At 40.6% G+C, this 19,296-nt stretch overlaps 1 protein-coding gene across 2 annotated transcripts in view; it reads left to right on the top strand.

Annotated features, from left to right (window-relative positions):
- Positions 1 to 17,366, top strand: part of LOC136400199 (cytochrome P450 2J2-like) — a 32,024-nt gene extending 14,658 nt beyond the window's left edge. Inside the window, exons 3-10 of one of the 2 annotated variants that reach the window (XM_066376424.1) lie at positions 369 to 518; positions 915 to 1,075; positions 5,976 to 6,152; positions 7,927 to 8,068; positions 10,338 to 10,525; positions 13,886 to 14,024; positions 16,223 to 16,418; positions 16,460 to 17,366. In XM_066376424.1, the coding sequence (XP_066232521.1) occupies positions 369 to 518; positions 915 to 1,075; positions 5,976 to 6,152; positions 7,927 to 8,068; positions 10,338 to 10,525; positions 13,886 to 14,024; positions 16,223 to 16,401 (1,136 nt within the window). In that variant the 3' untranslated portion in view covers positions 16,402 to 16,418; positions 16,460 to 17,366. Of the gene's footprint in view, positions 1 to 368; positions 519 to 914; positions 1,076 to 5,975; positions 6,153 to 7,926; positions 8,069 to 10,337; positions 10,526 to 13,885; positions 14,025 to 16,222 lie in introns of both variants that reach the window. The other variant, XM_066376422.1, reaches the window with a different exon arrangement.
- The last annotated feature ends 1,930 nt before the right edge of the window (positions 17,367 to 19,296 follow it).

The following is a 19,296-nucleotide window of genomic DNA, read 5'->3' as shown; positions in this document are numbered from 1 at the left end:
GAAGTGAGTGGAGGTACAAGAGGGTAGAAGGGGAATAAATGTGATGGAAAAGGACAACTTTGGGTGGTAAATACACAATACAGGACACAGATGATGCATTATAAAATTATAGTCAAAAAAATTGAAAACGTGTATTAACTGTATGTACCTCATAGAGTTTATATGAGTACTATTTTACATAATCCATAAATACAAATTGCTTGGCATTGCAGACAATCAGTACATACTAACAATTTATTCATTGCTCTGGGATTATTTATCTAAATACTTTTCAACTACCAAATGCCCTCTTTTTTTCTACCATCTGATACAAATCCCCATCCCATTTATTGGCTTTCTTTTCAGAATGTTGTCTTTTCTTTCCTCAGGATTGATCATGTCCAATGGCCAGATATGGAAGGAGCAAAGAAGGTTCGCGCTAACAACACTAAGGAATTTTGGGTTAGGAAAGAAGAGCTTAGAGGAACGCATTCAAGAAGAGGCCTACCACCTCAGCCTGGCAATACAGGAGGAGAACGGTGAGTGGACCCTCAGACAGGTGCCGGAGACGGTGGCTCATTCATTCACTGAACAGACACTCATTTAGTACTTCCGTGCCTGTCCTGTGCTCACCACTGTTTTAGGCACTGAGGATATTACTGGACAACTAACTATGGCCCTGCTCTTGTGGAGCTCTAGAATTAAACACAAGAAGGCAAGCGTTAAATTCATTATGACTTTAAACCTTGGTCATCAGTATGATTTCCCAGGTATTGAGTGAGAGTACTAGCTGAATGTCAGACCCAGTATAGGGTGCTGTGGCGGCCACAGCCTCAGATGTTTTTCTGTCCTCAGTATGTCATATGTCATGTAGGCTCTCAGAAGAAAATAGAAATGTACCAATCTAAACAATCCAACTTTTCTTCCACCTGCAGGGCAGCCTTTTGACCCTCACTTCAAGCTCAACAATGCAGTTTCCAATATCATTTGCTCCATCACCTTTGGGGAGCGCTTTGAGTACGAGGATGACCAGTTCCAAGAAATGCTGAGAACACTGGATGAACTCATTTGTCTAGAGGTGTCAATGTGTGCCCAGGTAGGAATTTCTCTTTTCATAATTGGTGAAAGTTATTGGGGCTTATGTCATACACAGATTTCTTTTGTTTGTTTGTTTGTTTGTTTGTTTTTATTAATTTTACTGGGGTGACATCAATAAATCAGGGTACATATGTTCAAAGAAAACATGTCCACGTTATCTTGTCAATCAATTATGTTGAATACCCATCACCCAAAGTCAGATTGTCCTCCGTCACCTTCTATCTAGTTTTCTTTGCGCCCCTCCCTCTCCCCCTTCCCCTCTCCTTCTCTTGCCACTGCCCCCGTAACCACCACACTCTTCTCAATGTCTCTCAATCTTGTTTTTATGTCCCACCTAAGTATGGAATAATGCATTCTTGGTTTTTTTCTGATTTACATATTTCACTCCGTATAATGTTATCAAGATCCCACCATTTTGTTATAAATGATCCGATGTCATCATTTCTTATGGCTGAGTAGTATTCCATAGTGTATATGTGCCACATCTTCTTTATCCAGTCATCTATTGAAGGGCTTTTTGGTTGTTTCCATGTCTTGGCCACTGTGAACAATGCTGCAATGAACATGGGGCTGCATTTGTCTTTATGTATCAGTGTTTCTGAGTTTGGGGAGTTGTAAAGCCAGAAGCCATGGCCACCATCACAGCTGCCCAGCCCATGCAGGTTCTCACTGGATTCGGACAGTCAGTAAAGAAACAATGGACCCAAAAACTGATGGGCCATTATCTTTAATCATAGCTTGCACCCGGCGGTCAAGTAAAAACACACACTGGGCCCCAAAACCCACTCACATTCAGTGCTCACAAAGCTACTGACTTATCCGAGTTTCCTAGAATCAAAGGTTTCTAGCTCACCAGACTTATTCACCTCTGTTCCCCATCTCCTTCCTTCTCCCTGCACAAACTCTGCACATACTACTTCTCACTCAACACTCCGCCATCTTGGCTGCTTCTCCTGGCCTCCTCCACGTGGCCTTCCTCTCCTCTCCTCTCTCCTCTAATATTAATCTCAGGAACCAAGAGAGCAAGCTCCTGTTCTGCTCCCATTTTATAGCATAGAAATCCAAGCCTTTAATCCAATATATGAAATAGGGAAGTTTCTAATACAAAGTCTCTTATCTGGGGCATGATGGGATTGTACCACCCACATCAAAAAGGATGGGAAAGGCTTAATCCCAAAACCACGCCCCAGGCTCCAAGGATCCTGCCTGCCCACAGCCTGCCCCCAACACACATTAATATCACCTGGGAGACGGCTTCTGTGTGGACAGCGCCATCTTTAACAAAGCGAGCATATTTCATCTACACAAGAGGGGTATATACCCAGTAGAGGGATTGCTGGGTTATAAGGTAGTTCTATTTTCAGTTTTTTGAGGAACCACCATACTTTCTTCCATAATGGTTGCACTACTTTACAGTCCCACCAACAGTGGATGAGGGTTCCTTTTTCTCCACAGCCTCTCCAACATTTGCTATTACCTGTCTTGTTAATAATAGCTAATCTAACAGGTGTGAGGTGATATCTCATTGCAGTTTTGATTTGCATTTCTCTAATAATTAATGAAGATGAGCAACTTTTCATTTATCTGTTGGCCATTTGTATTTCTTCCTGGGAGAAGTGTCTGTTCATGTCCTCTTCCCATTTTTTTATTGGATTGTTTGTTTGTTTGTTGTTGAGTTTTATGAGTTCTTTATATATTTTGGATATTAGGCCCTTATCTGAGCTGTTGTTTGAAAATATCATTTCCCATTTAGTTGGTTGTTTATTTTGTTGTCAGTTTCTCTTGCTGAGCAAAAACTTCTTAGTCTGATGTAGTCCTCCCATTCATTTATTTTTGCCTTCACTTTCCTTGCCTTTGGAAAGGAAGTCAAATTCATAAAATGATCTTTAATACCAAGGTCCATGAGTTTAGAACCTATGTCTTCTTCTATGTACTTTTTTGTTTCAGGTCTTATATTTAGGTCTTTGATCCATTTTGAATTAATTTTAGTACAAGGGGACAAACTGTAATTGAGTTTCATTCTTTTGCATGTAGCTTTCCAGTTTTCCCAGCACCATTTATTGAAGAGGCTTTCTTTTCTCCATTGTGTGTTCTTGGCCCCTTTATCAAAAATTATTTGACCATATATATGTGGTTTTATTTCTAGACTTTCTATTCTGTTCCATTGGTCTGAGTGTCTATTTTTCTGCCAATAATATGCTGTTTTGATTGTCGTGGCCCTATAATATAGTTTGAAGTTAGGTATTGTAATGCCCCCAGCTTCGTTCTTTTTCTTTAGGATTGCTTTGGCTATTCAGGGTTATTTATAGTTCCATATAAATCTGATGATTTTTGTTCCATTTCCTTAAAAAATGTCATTGGAATTTTGATGGGAATTGCATTAAATTTGTATATTGCTTTGGGTAATATGGCCATCTTGATTATATTTATTCTTCCTATCCAAGAACAAGAAATATTCTTCCATGTCAGTGTATCTTTTTCAATTTCCCTTAACAATGGTTTGTAGTTTTCATTATATAGGTTCTTTACATTCTTTATTATGTTTATTCCTAGGTTGTTGTTTTTTTGTTTTTGTTTTTGTTTTTTTGCAATCGTGAAGATTTTTTTTTTTTGAGTTTGTTCTCAAATGTTTCATTGTTGGCATATAGAAAGGCTATGGACTTTTGTATGTTAATTTTGTATCCTGTGACCTTACTGTATTGGCTTATTGTTTCTAGTAGACTTTTTGTAGATTCTTTGGGGTTTTCAATGTATAGGATCATATCATCTGCAAAAAGTGATACCTTTACTTCTTCTTTTCCGATATGGATGCCTTTTATTTCTTTGTCTTGTCTGATTTCTCTGGCTAGAATCTCTAGAACCACATTAAATAAGAGTGGAGAGAGTGGACAACCCTGTCTTGTTTCTGATTTAAGGGGGAAAGCCTTCAGTTTTGAGACAGATTTCTTTAAGCTACAATATGACCTTTTAAAATTTACTTCAACACATACTTATTTAAAATATGTCACTCTCGTGTATTGGATAATATTGCTAACTATTTACGTATGTAAAGAACATTTCTAGCATTCAAGAAAAGCAGTGAACTTTACATGCTCCTATGTTGCTTTTTAAAAAAAAATACTATAGGGCCATTGCCTTTGAGTCGCCCCTGTCCATGTCCCTCCTAACCAGCCATGTCTCACCTCCTCTCTCAGAAGTATTCTTCTTGTTTGGCTTCTCCCTTGGCAGATTGTTTTGAGACTTATTTATGTTAGTTGTTCTCTTTTAAAATTCTAAATAGTATTCCACTTTATGAATATGCCACTGTTTGTTATGCTATTCCCTATTGTTAGACACTTGGGCTATTTCCAGATTTTGAATGTTATGAATAAAGTTGCCAAGAATATTCTAGTATATTTGTTTAAAGATAAAATAAAGCATCGTGATATGTGCAGGCAGATATGAGAGAGTGTAAGCAAATCCAGTGAGTGATCTATGGGCTCAGTGTTATGTGCTTAGTGGATCTCATATCATTTGGTCACCAGAATAACCCTGGGGGCCCACTGGCAGCTAGTTGAACTACGGAGCAACCATTACATCCTCCTCCTCATCATCATTATTGCCAATGCATTAAAGCTAGACAGTAGCAGAGCTAATAGCCAAATCCATGTCATGTCATAAGTCAAGGGGATTTTCTATTATGTTATGCTATCTGTTTTCTACCGGATATTATTATAGAAAATATATTCAAAACCTCTTTGTTTTAGTAAAAATGTCTGACCCACATAGCGATTAAATCTTAATGGGGACATACACACATGTATATATGTTTAACAAATACAGATATATACAGATATATATCACACACAAAAAATAGTGATAGTTGCCATGGCATGGATAAAAATAAACCAGCATAAGGGAATGGAAAGAGGGTAACAGGGGTACTACCACTTACAGGACCATTCGGTGAGACTGCTCCAAGTAGCTGACATTTGAGCAGCATTTGAATGGAGTGAGAGACTGGAGCTATAGAGATGTCAGAGGAAGAACCTTCTAGGTGGAAGGAAAATCAAATGCAAAGGTCTAAACAGGAACATCGTCAATGGCATTACAGAGATCAGTGGAGCTGGACTGGAGAAGGTGAGGTGACAGGGAGTAACAGCAAAGCAAGTGACCACCATGTTCAGGGACCCACTCATATAGAGCTTTCTATGTCAAAGAAAGATGTAGAATTTTATCTACATGTCATGGGAAGTCATTGAAAAATTGATAACTAGAAAGTGAAGTGATCTTCTTGAAGCAGCAATTTTCAACCTTTATTATCTCATGGCACACATACACTAATTACTAAAATTCTGTGGCACACCAAGAAATATACTAAATGTTTTGATGCTCTAACAAAAAAGAAAAAGGTATAATATTGATTAATTAACACCAGATGGCTATAGTTTTGTTGGGTGTTGTTACTTCATTTGACAGTCTCAGGAAAGAGTTCAATGACCTTGACTAAGTAATCAGGTATTGCATGTTTTAAAAATTCTTGGGAAACATTGGTTGAAAATCGCTGAATTAAATAGTTAAATGATTACTCTGGCAGTTCTGTGGAAAATTGATAGGAAATGGGGATAAGAATAGACTCAGAAAAACTGCTGGAGGCTGTTCCCACATCCAGGTAAGAAATGGTGGTTTGTAGTAGGGTGACAGAGCAGTTGGGGTGGTGAGAGGTGGTCTGATACAATATATTTTGGATGATGCACTTAAGTTCTTTGCTGGAGAGATGAGAAGAGGGATTAGAGAGAAAAGAACAGTCAAGTCTAAGCAGAAGCAAACAAGAGCTAGAAAGAAAAGGTGGTTGTTGTCTTAAAAAGCGGGAACTGGCACCATGGTGTCTTTGTGATTGTTTTGTTTTTCTCAACTAGCTCTATAGTATCTTTCCGTGGATAATGAAGTTCATTCCTGGACCCCACCAAGCACTCTTTATCAAATGGGAGAAACTGAAATTGTTTATCTCTCATATGATTGAAAACCACAAGAGAAACTGGAATCCTGCTGAACCAAGAGATTTTATTGATGCGTACCTCAACGAAATACAAAAGGTGAGAAAACCAATATTTTTTCCTGCATTTTGTTTTTGTAGAACAAATGGGGATGTACTAGTTTCCTGCTGATCCTGTAACCAATTAACTTCGTGGTTTACAACAACACAGATTTATTCTCTTACAAATCTGATGTTCATAAGTCTCAAACCAGATGGACTGGGCTCAAGTCAAAGTATTTGCAAGGTAGGCTCCTTTGAAAGCTCTTGGGGAGAATTCATTTACTTGACTTTTCCAGCTTCTAGAGGTTGCCTGCTTTGTTTGGCTCATGGCCCTTCCTGCCTCTTAACACTACCAATGTAGCATCTTCTCTGCTACCATCCTTATATCTTCTCTTTACATACTCTTGTCTCTTGTGGTTATATTGGGAGACTGGGATTCTCATGAATAATCTCCCCTTATCAACACACTTAACTTAGTCATATCTATAAAATCCTTTTTCCCATATAACATGCACTGATTCCAGAGATTAGACATGGACATCTTAGTGAGCCATTATTCAACATACCACAGGGGAGTAAAACTAGAGGTAGGACTTCAATAGGCTGTGAGAGTAGCATTAACTCAGGATGAATAAGGCAATTAGGAATAAAAGTAGGGTTCGATGGTATTTAGCTTGATGCCTTGGAAAAGCCCAAATACTGCCTTTTTATCTTCTATTTTCTACCCTCTACCCATATTGAAGGAGCGATGTGAAAGAAAGCAAAAATAAGAATTGAGCTTCAAGGCTTTGTTTTATTATTAGTGGGACCTGTACCCAATTATCTACTCATTTTTCAGTTCCCCATGTAGAATACAAATAAAACTAAGTCATTTGCCAGAGTTTGTCCTCAAGGCCTGAGTGAGACCCCAAGTTACCCGCTTCCCATCCTAATAGGAATAAAGCCCAATTGGTTGTGTAACATTTCACATGGCAATCCTTCTGAGTAACATGTTTCATTCACTGCATTAGTGTCGTAATTTTTGAGCATCACCTTATTTGTTTCTACTGTGAAAGTTGGCAAAATGGGGGATTTCTTTCCTATGCCCTCTCTTATTTCACCTTATTGGCATAATATCAATAGAAACATTGATTTCTGGTCAGAGGAGAAGAATTCACTTGCTGTATGGTTTACAGGTATGGAATCACTTTAATAGGAATGTTGACAAATTGAAGCTTTCAGAAAAGGTGGTAAAGATGATGAAATGCCTTAAGGATTTACTGATAGATTCAGAGAGTTCTTGCCTAGAAGGAAAAGATTAACTGAGAGATATAAAACTCGTACATAGAGGAATTTAGTGTATTCATTCTAGTATCAGTGGAAACATTTGCTGAGTATTTGCTGTGTGCTCTTTCCCTCTCACATGATTCATTGTCATCCTCAGAGGTGTGTTATGTTATATCTATTTTATAGCACAGAGAGGTTAAGTAAATTTCCTCATGTCATAGAAATAGAGAATGGTGTGGCTAATATTGGAACCAAAGTATAGCTCTCTACTATACTAACAGATTTTTTTTTACACTGTACTAATATCTTCTCCCAAAGTATAGTCATTAAAAATAGTTTTACTGATTTTCATACACCCAGAGTCCCAGACTAACAGAAGCTTCCAGCACTTGGGGTGGGACTCCACCCATCATATTTCTATAATAGGACTGCCTCCTGAGGAGATCAAAGGGAACGCCTTTCCTCCTGTGTGCTTTCCCTCCACATGCTCTGCCTAGGATGGAGCCCCTATGTATCGTGGCCACCAAGATCCCTCTAAATAAACTAATAAACATGGTGCTTTCTAGGATAAGAGCAATGCTACTTCCAGTTTCCATGAGGAAAACCTCATCTTCTGTGCCCTGGATCTTTTCCTTGCTGGAACTGAGACAACTTCAACAACGCTGCGCTGGGGTCTGCTTTACATGGCCCTCAACCCAGAAATACAAGGTGAGCATGTCAGACAGTGTGTCTGGGCCAAGACACAAAGCTGCCTTCTGGACTGCACTGCTCCAAAGTTGGGAGCAGAAGACAGCATGGTAGAATGGGAAGATAGATATGATGATCACTAGACAATGTGGACTGGAGAACAAGCACATTCTCCCAACTTTTCTGTTATGATTGTGATAGAGCCACATATACAAGTATAACAGAGTCCCTGCCCTCAGGAAACTCAGAGTTTAGTGGGGGATACAGTGAAGTTCTTTGACATTGTGGTGAGTTCCAGGAAAGAGTTACATTCTCACATGAAATCTGGTCCTCGGAGAGGGTAGATGTCAGAGGAAGAAAGGAAGGAAGGAAAAAAGGAAGGAAGGAAGGAAGCAAGAAAGGAAGGGAGGAAGGAAGGAAGGAAGGAAGGAAGGAAGGAAGGAAGGAAGGAAGGAAGGAAGGAAGGAAGGATGAAAGGAAGGGAGTGAGAAAGGAAGGGAGGAAGCGAGGAAAGGAGGGAGGGAGGGAGGGGAGGAGGAAGGGAGGGAGGGAGGAAGGAAAGAAGGAAGGAAGGAAGGAAGGAAGGAAGGAAGGAAGGAAGGAAGGAAGGAAGGAAGGAAGGAAGGAAGCTAGTCCTAGTCCTATGTTTTCCTCTTTGTGAGTAATGTCTTCTATTGTCTTGTAGGTAATGCTCACACTTCTTAGTTTGAGATATCATACCCTCTAATATGCCTTTTCCTGTTCAGCCTCTGCTCCACCCACCCTGGATGGTGGCCTCATTACATCATATGCCATTTTCTTGGCACTGTCATTATTTATGCCTCTTTGTCATCACACCTGCTCTTCCCTCTACAAGAAAATATTTGCCTAATTTCTCCACATAGTAAACCACTCTCTCTGCTTGAAGATTCTGCTAAACATGTTCTACCTCTCAAAAGATGTTCCCTCAATCCTCAAGAAAATAACTAGCATTTCTTTTTCTAGAGATGATCTAATGCACCTCCTTTACTGTGCTCATCACACCTTATTCATGTATCTTCCCACAAGCTGTAGTCCACTCAATGACAGTGACTGTTATAATTTTCTATTTCTCCAGGTCCCAGAACAGTTTGAACACATGAGGGATCAGATTCATTATGATACAGTTTTTTAAACTGTGAGTAACAGTTTATTAAAAGGCTATAAATCAACTTAGTGAATCAAAACCAATTTATATTTTCTAAAATAAAAATAGGGTAGAAAAGACAAAGGTATATCCATCCCATGTGCTAAGGATAAGTTTGTTCATGCAAATTTATATATACAAAGTGGGGCAAAAGTAGGTTTACAGTTATGAATATACAAAACAGTTTATTCTAGAATTATTATTTAGTAATTATTGCATTATTTTCCATATAACTATAAATCTACATTATTCCCACCCTGTACATATATATATACACATATACAAAATATAAATATATGTTTATATATTTTGACTCATGATGCAAAATGCCTTTGCAACTGTGAATTACAGTATATTTTAGAAGTTTAAAAGCTGCCTAGTTAGGATACAGACTTAGCTTCTATAACAATAGTTTATACAACACAAGGTTGTTTCTCTCAGATAAAAAAAAATTCAACTGTACCTTGCAGATCTTTTCGGGTTCCAAGCTTTCCTTATGTGTTGTCCTATTTCATCTGAAATAATGTTCTCGTTGGCACTGTCAAAAAGGGCTCGGCTCTAAGGCTGCTTTTCACCAATAAAAAGTGAAAGGAGGGGAAAGAAACACACACCATTCCATTAAGGGCATGTTCCAAGTATTAAGGTCTTTCTACATACTTTCCATTGGTCAGAATTAGTCACATGGGCATGCTTAGTTAAAGGGAACCTGGGAAATATAGTCTTTGGCTGGTAACCAGGTATCCAGATAAAATATCATTGTAGAAAAAGAAATAAAAACAGATATTGGGAGACAATTAGCAGTTTCTATCATTTGTTGGGTGCTTGCCTAAATCAGTTAATATAAAAATCAAAGTATCCTCAAGATGAAGGTAGATTTAGCCTCACTTAAAAGAAGAGAAAACTAGAGGATCAAAACATTGGAGACACTTGGAGCAGTAATTTGGTAGAGCAAATTTCTGCAACCAGAATAGTCCTATACCAGGGCCCGCTTTCAGAACAAGACTCTATAGAAATTACTATAATTTTAGGCATTTTGAGTCTAGTTATTTCATTTCTTAGCTTATCCAGGCTCAAGGAAAGTTATGGAATAATAAAGAATAATAAAACATTTTTTCTCTTTTCAAGAAAAAGTACACGCTGAGATCGACAGAGTGATTGGTCACTCACAGCAGCCGAGCATAGCTGTTCGAGAGCTCATGCCCTACACGAATGCCGTCGTCCATGAAGTGCAGAGAATGGGAAATATCATCCCCCTGAATGCGCCCAGGGAAGTGACAGTTGATACCACTCTGGCTGGATACCACCTGCCCAAGGTAATTAGGGACTCCAGCCTCAAATCTTGAAAATGTTTAGGCAAAGACTAGGTTTTCTTTGCTGTAGGAATTAACAGTGTTTCTTGGTTTGGTTTTGGTTTGGTTTTGTATTTTCTTTTTACTACACAATGTGTATGTAGAGATAGAGCCAGGCAGTATTTTTGTTTGTTTGTTTGTTTGTTTGTTTGTTTTGTGAAAGACCGAGAGCAACAGACAGACAGACAAAAAGCTCCAGCCAAGCCACTGAAGCCTTTCTCTAGCCAACGACATTGGGCTCAACCCAATAACCTTGACCTTCAAGCTAGCGACCTTTGGGCTTAAGCTAGTGACCATAATGTCATGTCCATGTTCCCATGTTTAATCTGGTGACCCTGCACTCAAGCCGGTAACATCACCGTTTCAAACCTGGGTCCATAGAATCCCAGGTGAATCTCTGTTTACTGAACCACTGCCTGCTCTGGCAGCAGGCAGCTGTTCTTAGTTAGACTTTGCCATGGAACCTTTTTCTTTGCCTTGGAAGAGCATCTCCAAGGACTTGGGACCTGCCAGGCTTACATTGGAAAATTCTGCTTCACAATCCTTAGGTTATAGATTATTAAAATATGAAGGAAGAATTGAGACCACTGGGCAAACATCACATTAATACTGGTATTTCCTACATCATATGCCCACAGGTGTGTTTTTCAGCTTTTCTTTGCAGCCCTGGGATGGGACTGTCTCAGAAGAGAAACCAGTCCAAGTGTGTGCAATATTAAGCATTAGAAAAGGAGAAACAGGAACTAACACTTAAGCAGTAATTATGTACCATAGACTACATAGGTTCTTTCAAAATATCTTAATCAGTCCTTTAAATAAATCTGTTATTTCTGTTCTATAAATTAGAAAGCAGGACTCCTAGTGATTCAGCTTGTGTAAGATCTCTCAACTACAAAGTGACAAGAGTTGGGTTCAAGAACCAAAACTGTGCTGAATCCCAGGTTCATCTTTTCTGTACTAATCGTATTCTTTACACAGGATTTGTTGTACTTTGACCTTAAAAAGTCTTCTTGAAATTGCTCTCAAATTGTCCCTGCTAAATTCCCTGTCCTCCCTCACAAAGGAAATTGTGACCTCATCCTGCCCCAAGATTTGTAATCCAAGTTTGTAATCTCAGCAGACAGGTCTCCTTCGCCCCCTAGCATCCTCTCTGCACACTGCACATTTATTGCTCCCTTGCTCTCTCACCACCTGGTCAGCTTCTGTGGGTTTGTCCATTCCAGTTGTCCGTGTTCTTCAGCGTGTGTTGTACCTGGAGACGAAGTTAAGAGGCATAACCAGGGGAGCTTACCCATTGTACACTTTTTGGTGATTGTCCCTGCAGAGTCATGAAAAGCAGCTACACCTGCAGCTATTGCATTCACTGTTTCTTGCTGACTGACCATGTGTTAGGAGAAGGTCAAGGCGTAAATTATTTCACGGATGCTGCTTACATTTTTATAGCAATGAATTTAAGCTCCAGGGAACAAGCCAAGCTCTACTGATTTTTTTCTTTTCTTTCAGAGACAGAGAGAGGGATAGATAGGGACAGACAGACAGGAATGGAAGAGATGTGAAGCATCAATCATTAGTTTTTTTTATTTATTTATTCATTTTTTAGAGAGGAGAGGGAGTGACAGAGAGAGAGAGAGGAGAGACAGAGAGAGAAGGGGGGAGGAGCTGGAAGCATCAACTCCCATATGTGCCTTGACCAGGCAAGCCCAGGGTTTCGAACCGGCGACCTCAGCATTTCCAGGTCGATGCTTTATCCACTGCGCCACCACAGGTCAGGCCCAAGCTCTACTGATTTTTAACATCAACGTTAATAACCATCCTGAGAACTGAGAGATCTGAGTGACCATGTTGTAGAGGCTAGGAGCCATGGCTTTGATGTCAAGTAGACCTAGTTCAAATCATGGCTCTGCCTTCTCCCATCATGTGACTCTGGGCATCTTACTGAACCTCTCAGAGCCTCCATTTCTTTATTTGTAAGATGCATTAAAACCTGCTTCCCAGGTCGAGTTAAAATCAGGTCATGTGTGTAAAACATTAAATCTAGTGCTTAGTATAAAAAATACTTAAAATAGCAGTTATTCTTACTAATTCAATAAATGTTTACAAATCACCTGAAATGCTCAGGCCTGGGAAATCAACAATGAGGAAAATAACCATGCAAGTGCCTACTCAGAAACCGTGAGACTGCCCCGCTGAAAAAACTCACAGGTTTCTATAAAGATGCGGCTGGCTGGACTGGGGAGTAGGAACAGGGACGGTCAGAGGAGGCTGCTAAAGGAAGTGATGTTTGAGCAGAGGATAGAAGAATGCTTTTTAGACTTAGCTCTGTGGAAGGAAAGACATTCAGCTATGTTAACAACATTCAAAAGGTTACAGAAGTGAGTAGGAAGCTAGCTGTTTGAGAGGCTGGAAGCAGACTAATGTACTGCAAGTGCAAGCAGAGAGAGAGAGAAAGTGGCCCAGACAGGGCTCAGGCACTGGATCTGTCACCTAAGAGTGATGGGAAGCTATTGAAGGGTTCTGTCAAATTCAGGGTACAGGTGCGAGAGTAGACAGGTGTGACATAATTAAATCCTATTCAGAGCTCACTCTGATTCAGAACATAGAGCTGACTAAAAGGCTATGGAGCATAGTTGATCCACTATTATTACCGTATAAGCAAGCGAGCTGGTAGCCTGGATAAGATGGCAATGGTGGACATGGGATGGATGTTACAGAATTAAGAGATATTTAAAGTAAAATTGATCAGTCTAACTGAAAGATTAGATGTAGACAGAATTAGGGGAAAGGAGGCATTAAGGAGGACCCGTGGGTTTCTTGCTATGTACCTGCATAGATAGGGGTTCCTTTTACTGGGCAACTTGATTCTATTATTAAATCTCCTGTGCAGTCTGGCGACATTGGAGGGAAGACAATGGGAGAAACAGGAATGAGTGAGACATCATTTCTCTTGCTAAAGCTGCCACAGTCATCACCTCACTGAGCAGCTGGGCTGATCTGGTACAGAACTGACTGGCTTAGCTCATATGTGATGCTCGCCTTGAGGCATGCATGTCCTCTCTCAAGTCCTACAGTGACTTCTCATTGCAGAGGAGACCCATGCTGCAGTCAAGACTAACCACACACTTCTAATAATTCCTAGCAGACATTTCAAGTCTGTCACTGAAAGCTGTCCTATGGCAAAGAGCAGGGCCCTGGGTGGCTGGGCTCAGAAGATGGTAGGCAGGGAGGTAGAGCATATAGTCAGGCTTGGAAGCTGGGGACATCCACCCCTATGCAAAGGTTTGTTGTGTGGGTCAACCTTGCCTGAGTCTTTCCTGCCTTCTTTAGGGGACCCTGGTCATGACCAATCTGACTGCACTGCACAGGGACCCTGCAGAGTGGGCCACCCCCGACACATTCAATCCAGAGCATTTCCTGGAGAATGGACAGTTTAAGAAAAAGAAAGCCTTTCTGCCTTTCTCAGTCGGTGAGTTCTAAAAAATACAGTTGTCTGAATCCAGAGTTCCCCTCTCAGCCTTCCCCTGCTCTTTTCCCAGCATCCTTTGCTTTATTTGGGATGTCTACAAACAGCCCTGCCAAGCGAGAATCCCTGTACCCATTGCTCCGCCTCAGGGGTCCCAGAGCTGCTGTTGCCTCAGGCTGCCTGACATTCTGAGCCACTGCTTGTCTCAGATGGAGATTTCAGCTTCCTTTTGTTCTGTCCCCAAGGACATTGGGGACAGAGACTCAGATCTGCTTCTTGGTCATAGAAAAAGCTGTCGATTTTCCATCTTTTATAAATGTCTCAAGTCTTTTATGGGCCACCCACTCCCATGGAACTAGAGTCAATTTATAATAAGGTGATGGTGTAAATTCACACTGCTGTAAATAAATGACTGAATAAATAAAATAGAGAGGAGAGAAAGCATTTCCTTTAAAAGAATGCTAACTAATAATGTGGAAGAAATGATGGAATTTTAAAACTCCTGAATGGGCAACCATTAGAATAATTAATAATTTGGCCAAGAAATAGTAATGGAAACTAATTCAATTAAGAATGTTTATTAACTTTATCTCAAAGTAGCATTTATTAATTTCAAAAAAAAAAGATTAACTTTATAGGGGAGAATTAGTAGACACCACTGTAACAAGTTTAACATCACCAGGAATGGGACAAATCAAAATCGTGTACCACCTGCTGGGATAAAATGGGAAGAACACAGCCTCAGTCAGCGAACGTTGCACCAGAAATGCAGGACTTCACAACCTCATCCTAATTATGAGGGAATGTGAGACATTTATCAAAGAATTGGTCTGTCATCTTCAAAAGTGCCAAAATCATGCAAGTTGAGAAGTCATTAGCATGGCAGCCAAATACAATTCCTGGTTAAACTAGACTCTTTTAATGAAAAAAGGACATTATTGGAGAATGGCAAAACCAGAGTAGGATCTGAAGAGAAGATGGTGGTAATTTCCTGATTTGGTGGTTTTATCAGCTAATGTCCTTGTTTGAGGGAATTCATTCTGAAGCTCTCATGGTTAGCATAGGTGATTTACTCTCAAGTAACTCAAGAAAAACAAGTTTTTGTCTTATTTTTGCAAGTTTTCTGTACATTTGAAATTACTTCAGAATAAAAGGCACAATGTGGAAAGTATTACTGTAAAGAATTATAATATACAGAAAGTTATTTTAATAACGATACCACCCGAAAGAACACAATTTAAAAGAGTACTTTTAAATAAATCTTTTAAGTATTCTTTTTGTTTTCTCATAATTAAACAAATGAAGTTACCAATAAACTATATGACAGCGAGAAGGTTTATTATTATCCAGAAGGTGTATTAAAATCCTTTGCTTGCCCTTTACGTTACATTATTTGGATTCAGTGTGTAGCTTACACAATATATAAAATAAAGTCCCATGTTTAGAAACATTTCCACTAATGCCTAGAGAAGTTACTTAATTTGCCCCAATCACAGGTATAGAAAGTGGTGGAGTTGAAGTGAATCTCTGTTCTTCTTCCTCCAGTTCTGGACTCACAACAGGGACAGGGATGTGGCCCCGACAGGGCCCAGTGTGAGCCATGGAGTAAAAGCCTAGGGCCCCATGTAGGAGTCAGAGATACTCCTGGGGGAAGGACCATCAGACACAAGGATTGGTCAAGGAGGGAGGCGGAAGCTGTTCCAGTGTAGAGGGCCATGTACCTCAGGGAGGGCCCTGATCTTTAAGGAGGAAAACGTGATCTGGGGGAAAGATGACTTGTACTTGGGAAAACTTGCTCTGATAATTACTGCCTTATACTTTTGGATAGTATTCTTTTAAGGATTGAAACCAAATTAACCAAGTGTTGTTTTCTCCTTTTGTCACTGTTGTTTGTTAACTGATTTTTTAGAGCCCGTAGGCTAGCCATCCACTATGTAGGTCAGCCCAGGACTCCCACTTCTCTCATCACCTACATTCTGCACCTTCACCTGCCTGATCCCCGAAGGCATTGAAGTGAGGCCAGACATATGTTTTCTGTTTGCCGGTGGCTGTCAGATTAAATGAGCCTCTGTGCAAAAAGCCCCAGAGCCTAGCAGGCCCGTCTGCTGTTCAAGTTTGCAGGACATGGGAGAAGATTTCAGTCCCTGCTGGGCACTGACACAAACTGGAAAGATAACTCATCTTATGTTCTCGTTTTTCAGGAAAGCGGGCATGCCTCGGAGAACAGTTGGCCAAGTCTGAGCTGTTTATTTTCTTCACCTCCCTCTTGCAAAAATTTACCTTTCAGCCCCCTGATAATGAGGAGCTGAGCCTGGAATTCAGACTGGGTGTCACCAACGCCCCTGTCAGCTACCGCCTCTGTGCTGTTCCTCGGGCATGAAGGTGCTGGGGAAGAAGAGGGGAAAGGAAAGCAGGAAGAATGGGCATGTCCTCTGAAGGCACGGGCACCTGCCCAGAAGTGAGGGAATACAGTGGAAGTGGCTCTGAGGAAAGTTTGTAGGAACTGAACTCAGAGGGAGGAAAAATGGATTCAAATCCAGTTTTGTTATCTCCTCCCAGGTAGCCATGAGCAAATCATGTGTCTCTAGAAAATGTACACAATGATATTTCTAGAAAAAAACCAATCACATCAGACCTTGAACTTCTTAAATATCTGAGATCTTGTCTTCCATTTCTTTTTTTTTTTTTTTCTTCCTTTCTTTCTTTTTGAATCAGATTACCAAAGTAGGAGAGTGAGGTATTGGCCATAATGCACATGGTGTGACCAGTCTTATCTATAAAACTACAGACTTTGATAAAGGCATCTCTGGGTTTCATTCCTGCTTTTCTGTACCTCTGTCCTGATTCTAGATGGACAGTCTTGCACACACTCCATGTAGAATAAATGTAAAGCCAGCAGGCACTCATCCTAACTTAATAGATGAATAGGGACCCAAAGCCAAGAGAGTATGACCACAGTGAATATGAAACCTTGGGGAACAGATGACTGGGAGTAACTGAACTTTCTGGCAATATAAAATGATTCCTTTCTTCCCTCAAATCTCAATAGAGATTGTTAGGGAAAAATGTATCCTCAAGGCACAAAACTGCCCATCCCAACCCATCCTCAGTCAGAACGTGATGAACTGCACCTAATCTTTAAGTTGTCCAAACAAGAGCTCCTTACCAAAGGAGGCAGGAAATGAAACAACAGAAGAATACCACAAGCCCAGCTTGGAAGCCTGGTAACCAGTGTCAACAGAAACTGTCAGAAGGAGGCAGAAGAGTATAAAACTATCCCCCTCATCCCTGCTTGGGACTGACTCTCTTATTGGGCTCAGTCCACCCGCACCTAGGCACTTAAAATAAAACTCTCTTTTCTAAACTCTTGGCTCTGCGTTGTTGATAAGAATCCTGCAGGTTCATGGCCTTTCAGAGAGATCTAATACGAGCTCTCGCCCTGCCCAAGTATCACACAAGGATTCTGTTATCTGACATCTATAACTCTCTTATTTCTCATCTAGTCTGAAAGCTCCAGAGCCCCTACCCTTTTCCTTTGCATTAGTGCCTCACACACAGTGTGTAAGCATATGACATTCTCTCTGGCATCTGGGCCAGGGCACAGATTTTTATCCAAAGCAATGCAGCCTGTGAGTCTTTTCTCCACTGCTGTCCTGCAAACATAGGCACACGACAGTTCCCTAAATTATAACTAGGTCCAGCGTCAGAGGATTTACAAACAGAAAAGGGTATGGACTCACAGGATAATCTAAGTTTCAATGGAAATGGGCCCAGGTCAGGCACAGGAGGCCTGCATGCATTAGGGAGAGGGGCCAACAAGGGACTCTCAGAATGCCCTACGTATTTACAGACAGAGAGCAGGGCTGGTTAGGTGACTAATCAGGACAACTCTCCTGGGTGAGGAAGCTGCTTTGTTAGACCAGGGAATTGCAGAGCTCTAAATCTTGTGAACAGATGGTCCATTTTTGGTGCCAAATCAAGGTCAATGAGAATTCACCATTTGCGGTGAGGGGAAGGAAACTGTTCAGTGCAAAACAGCTCAAGGTGATATAGCGAGGCTGTGAAAAAAGCAGGGCTGTGTGGCAGCCCTGGAGCCATGTCCGTCTTCAGCTCTGCCCTCCTCTGGTCTGCTTACCCTCTTCCCTTCCACTCTGAGCCAGTCTGTCTCTCTGCTCAGCTCCAGTGAGATGCCTTCAGTGTTTCAACCCAGCCAGGGAAACACAGTCTTTAGTGTTTGATGGAAAGGGAAAGTCTACTCCCTGGGCTACAGGGGAGCTAGGTTACATAGACAGAAGTCTCTATTGCTGGTCCCTGATGCTGGTCATCCTCATGCAAATGAGGACTCTAAATCCTTGAAGTTTGATTGGTCCAAAAATAACAGCCTTATTGTTCAGAATGGAGCTGCTCTGATTGGTTGATGAAGATGTTGATGGAGATAGAGCTGCATTGCTTTAATTAGACAGGGAAGCCTCAGTCTTATGGGTTAAAATCAGATTCCAGGAACTCATCAAGGACAGGCTCAAATGGCAGAAAGACAGTGTAGAAAGGCAGTTCGGTGCAGGAGGCACACAGCTTAGTACATGCTCACTCTGAAATGCAATCTGCACGACAGGCCCCGTGAAGCTATGGCTGCTTGCTCTGTATTGGTTTCTTGGTTTGTTTGTGTGTTTGATTATATAACTGAATTTTTTATATCCAAAACTATATTCATATTGCTACTTTTCCAACCTTGAGACTATTTCATACACTAAAGACTGTGCTCTTTCTACTAGCTCATTTTAAAAATAAAGAATTTTGCATTAAGCTTTTTTCTCCCAATGCATCACAAAACAATTTTTTTGTATTGCCTTTTCCACCTTCTTTAGTAAATAATAGCGTTATGATCTTAAAAAACAAAACAAAAATATGATTAAGCCCAGTTAAGACACAGGAGCCCTTCTTAGCAGGCATCTTCATTCCCAGGTCCACACTCTGGGGTCAAGCCCTTCTCCCTGTAAGCTAACTCCAGCCCACTGAGCCAGCCTGTTGCTAAGCTACCAAGATGGAAGGAGTAGGGCATTAAGGGGTGAGAACATATCAGGGACTTTGAGTTACCTCCCTTCTCAACCCTTTACTGTGACTTTGAGCAAGACATCTAACCCAACAAGCCTCCATTTTCTTCCTCTAAAACATGAGTATGAAAAAAAACTTCACTCTGTGGTCGTGAGAATAAAATTTACAAACACAGCATGGGACTCAATAGGGTGCAACAAAAATATTGCTTTATTCCCATACC

This window comes from Saccopteryx leptura, chromosome 3 (assembly GCF_036850995.1).
Source record: "Saccopteryx leptura isolate mSacLep1 chromosome 3, mSacLep1_pri_phased_curated, whole genome shotgun sequence".
Classification (NCBI taxonomy): domain Eukaryota; kingdom Metazoa; phylum Chordata; class Mammalia; order Chiroptera; family Emballonuridae; genus Saccopteryx; species Saccopteryx leptura.
The sequence above is the reverse complement of the archived record's forward strand: the minus strand, read 5'-3'. Positions and strand labels throughout refer to the sequence as shown.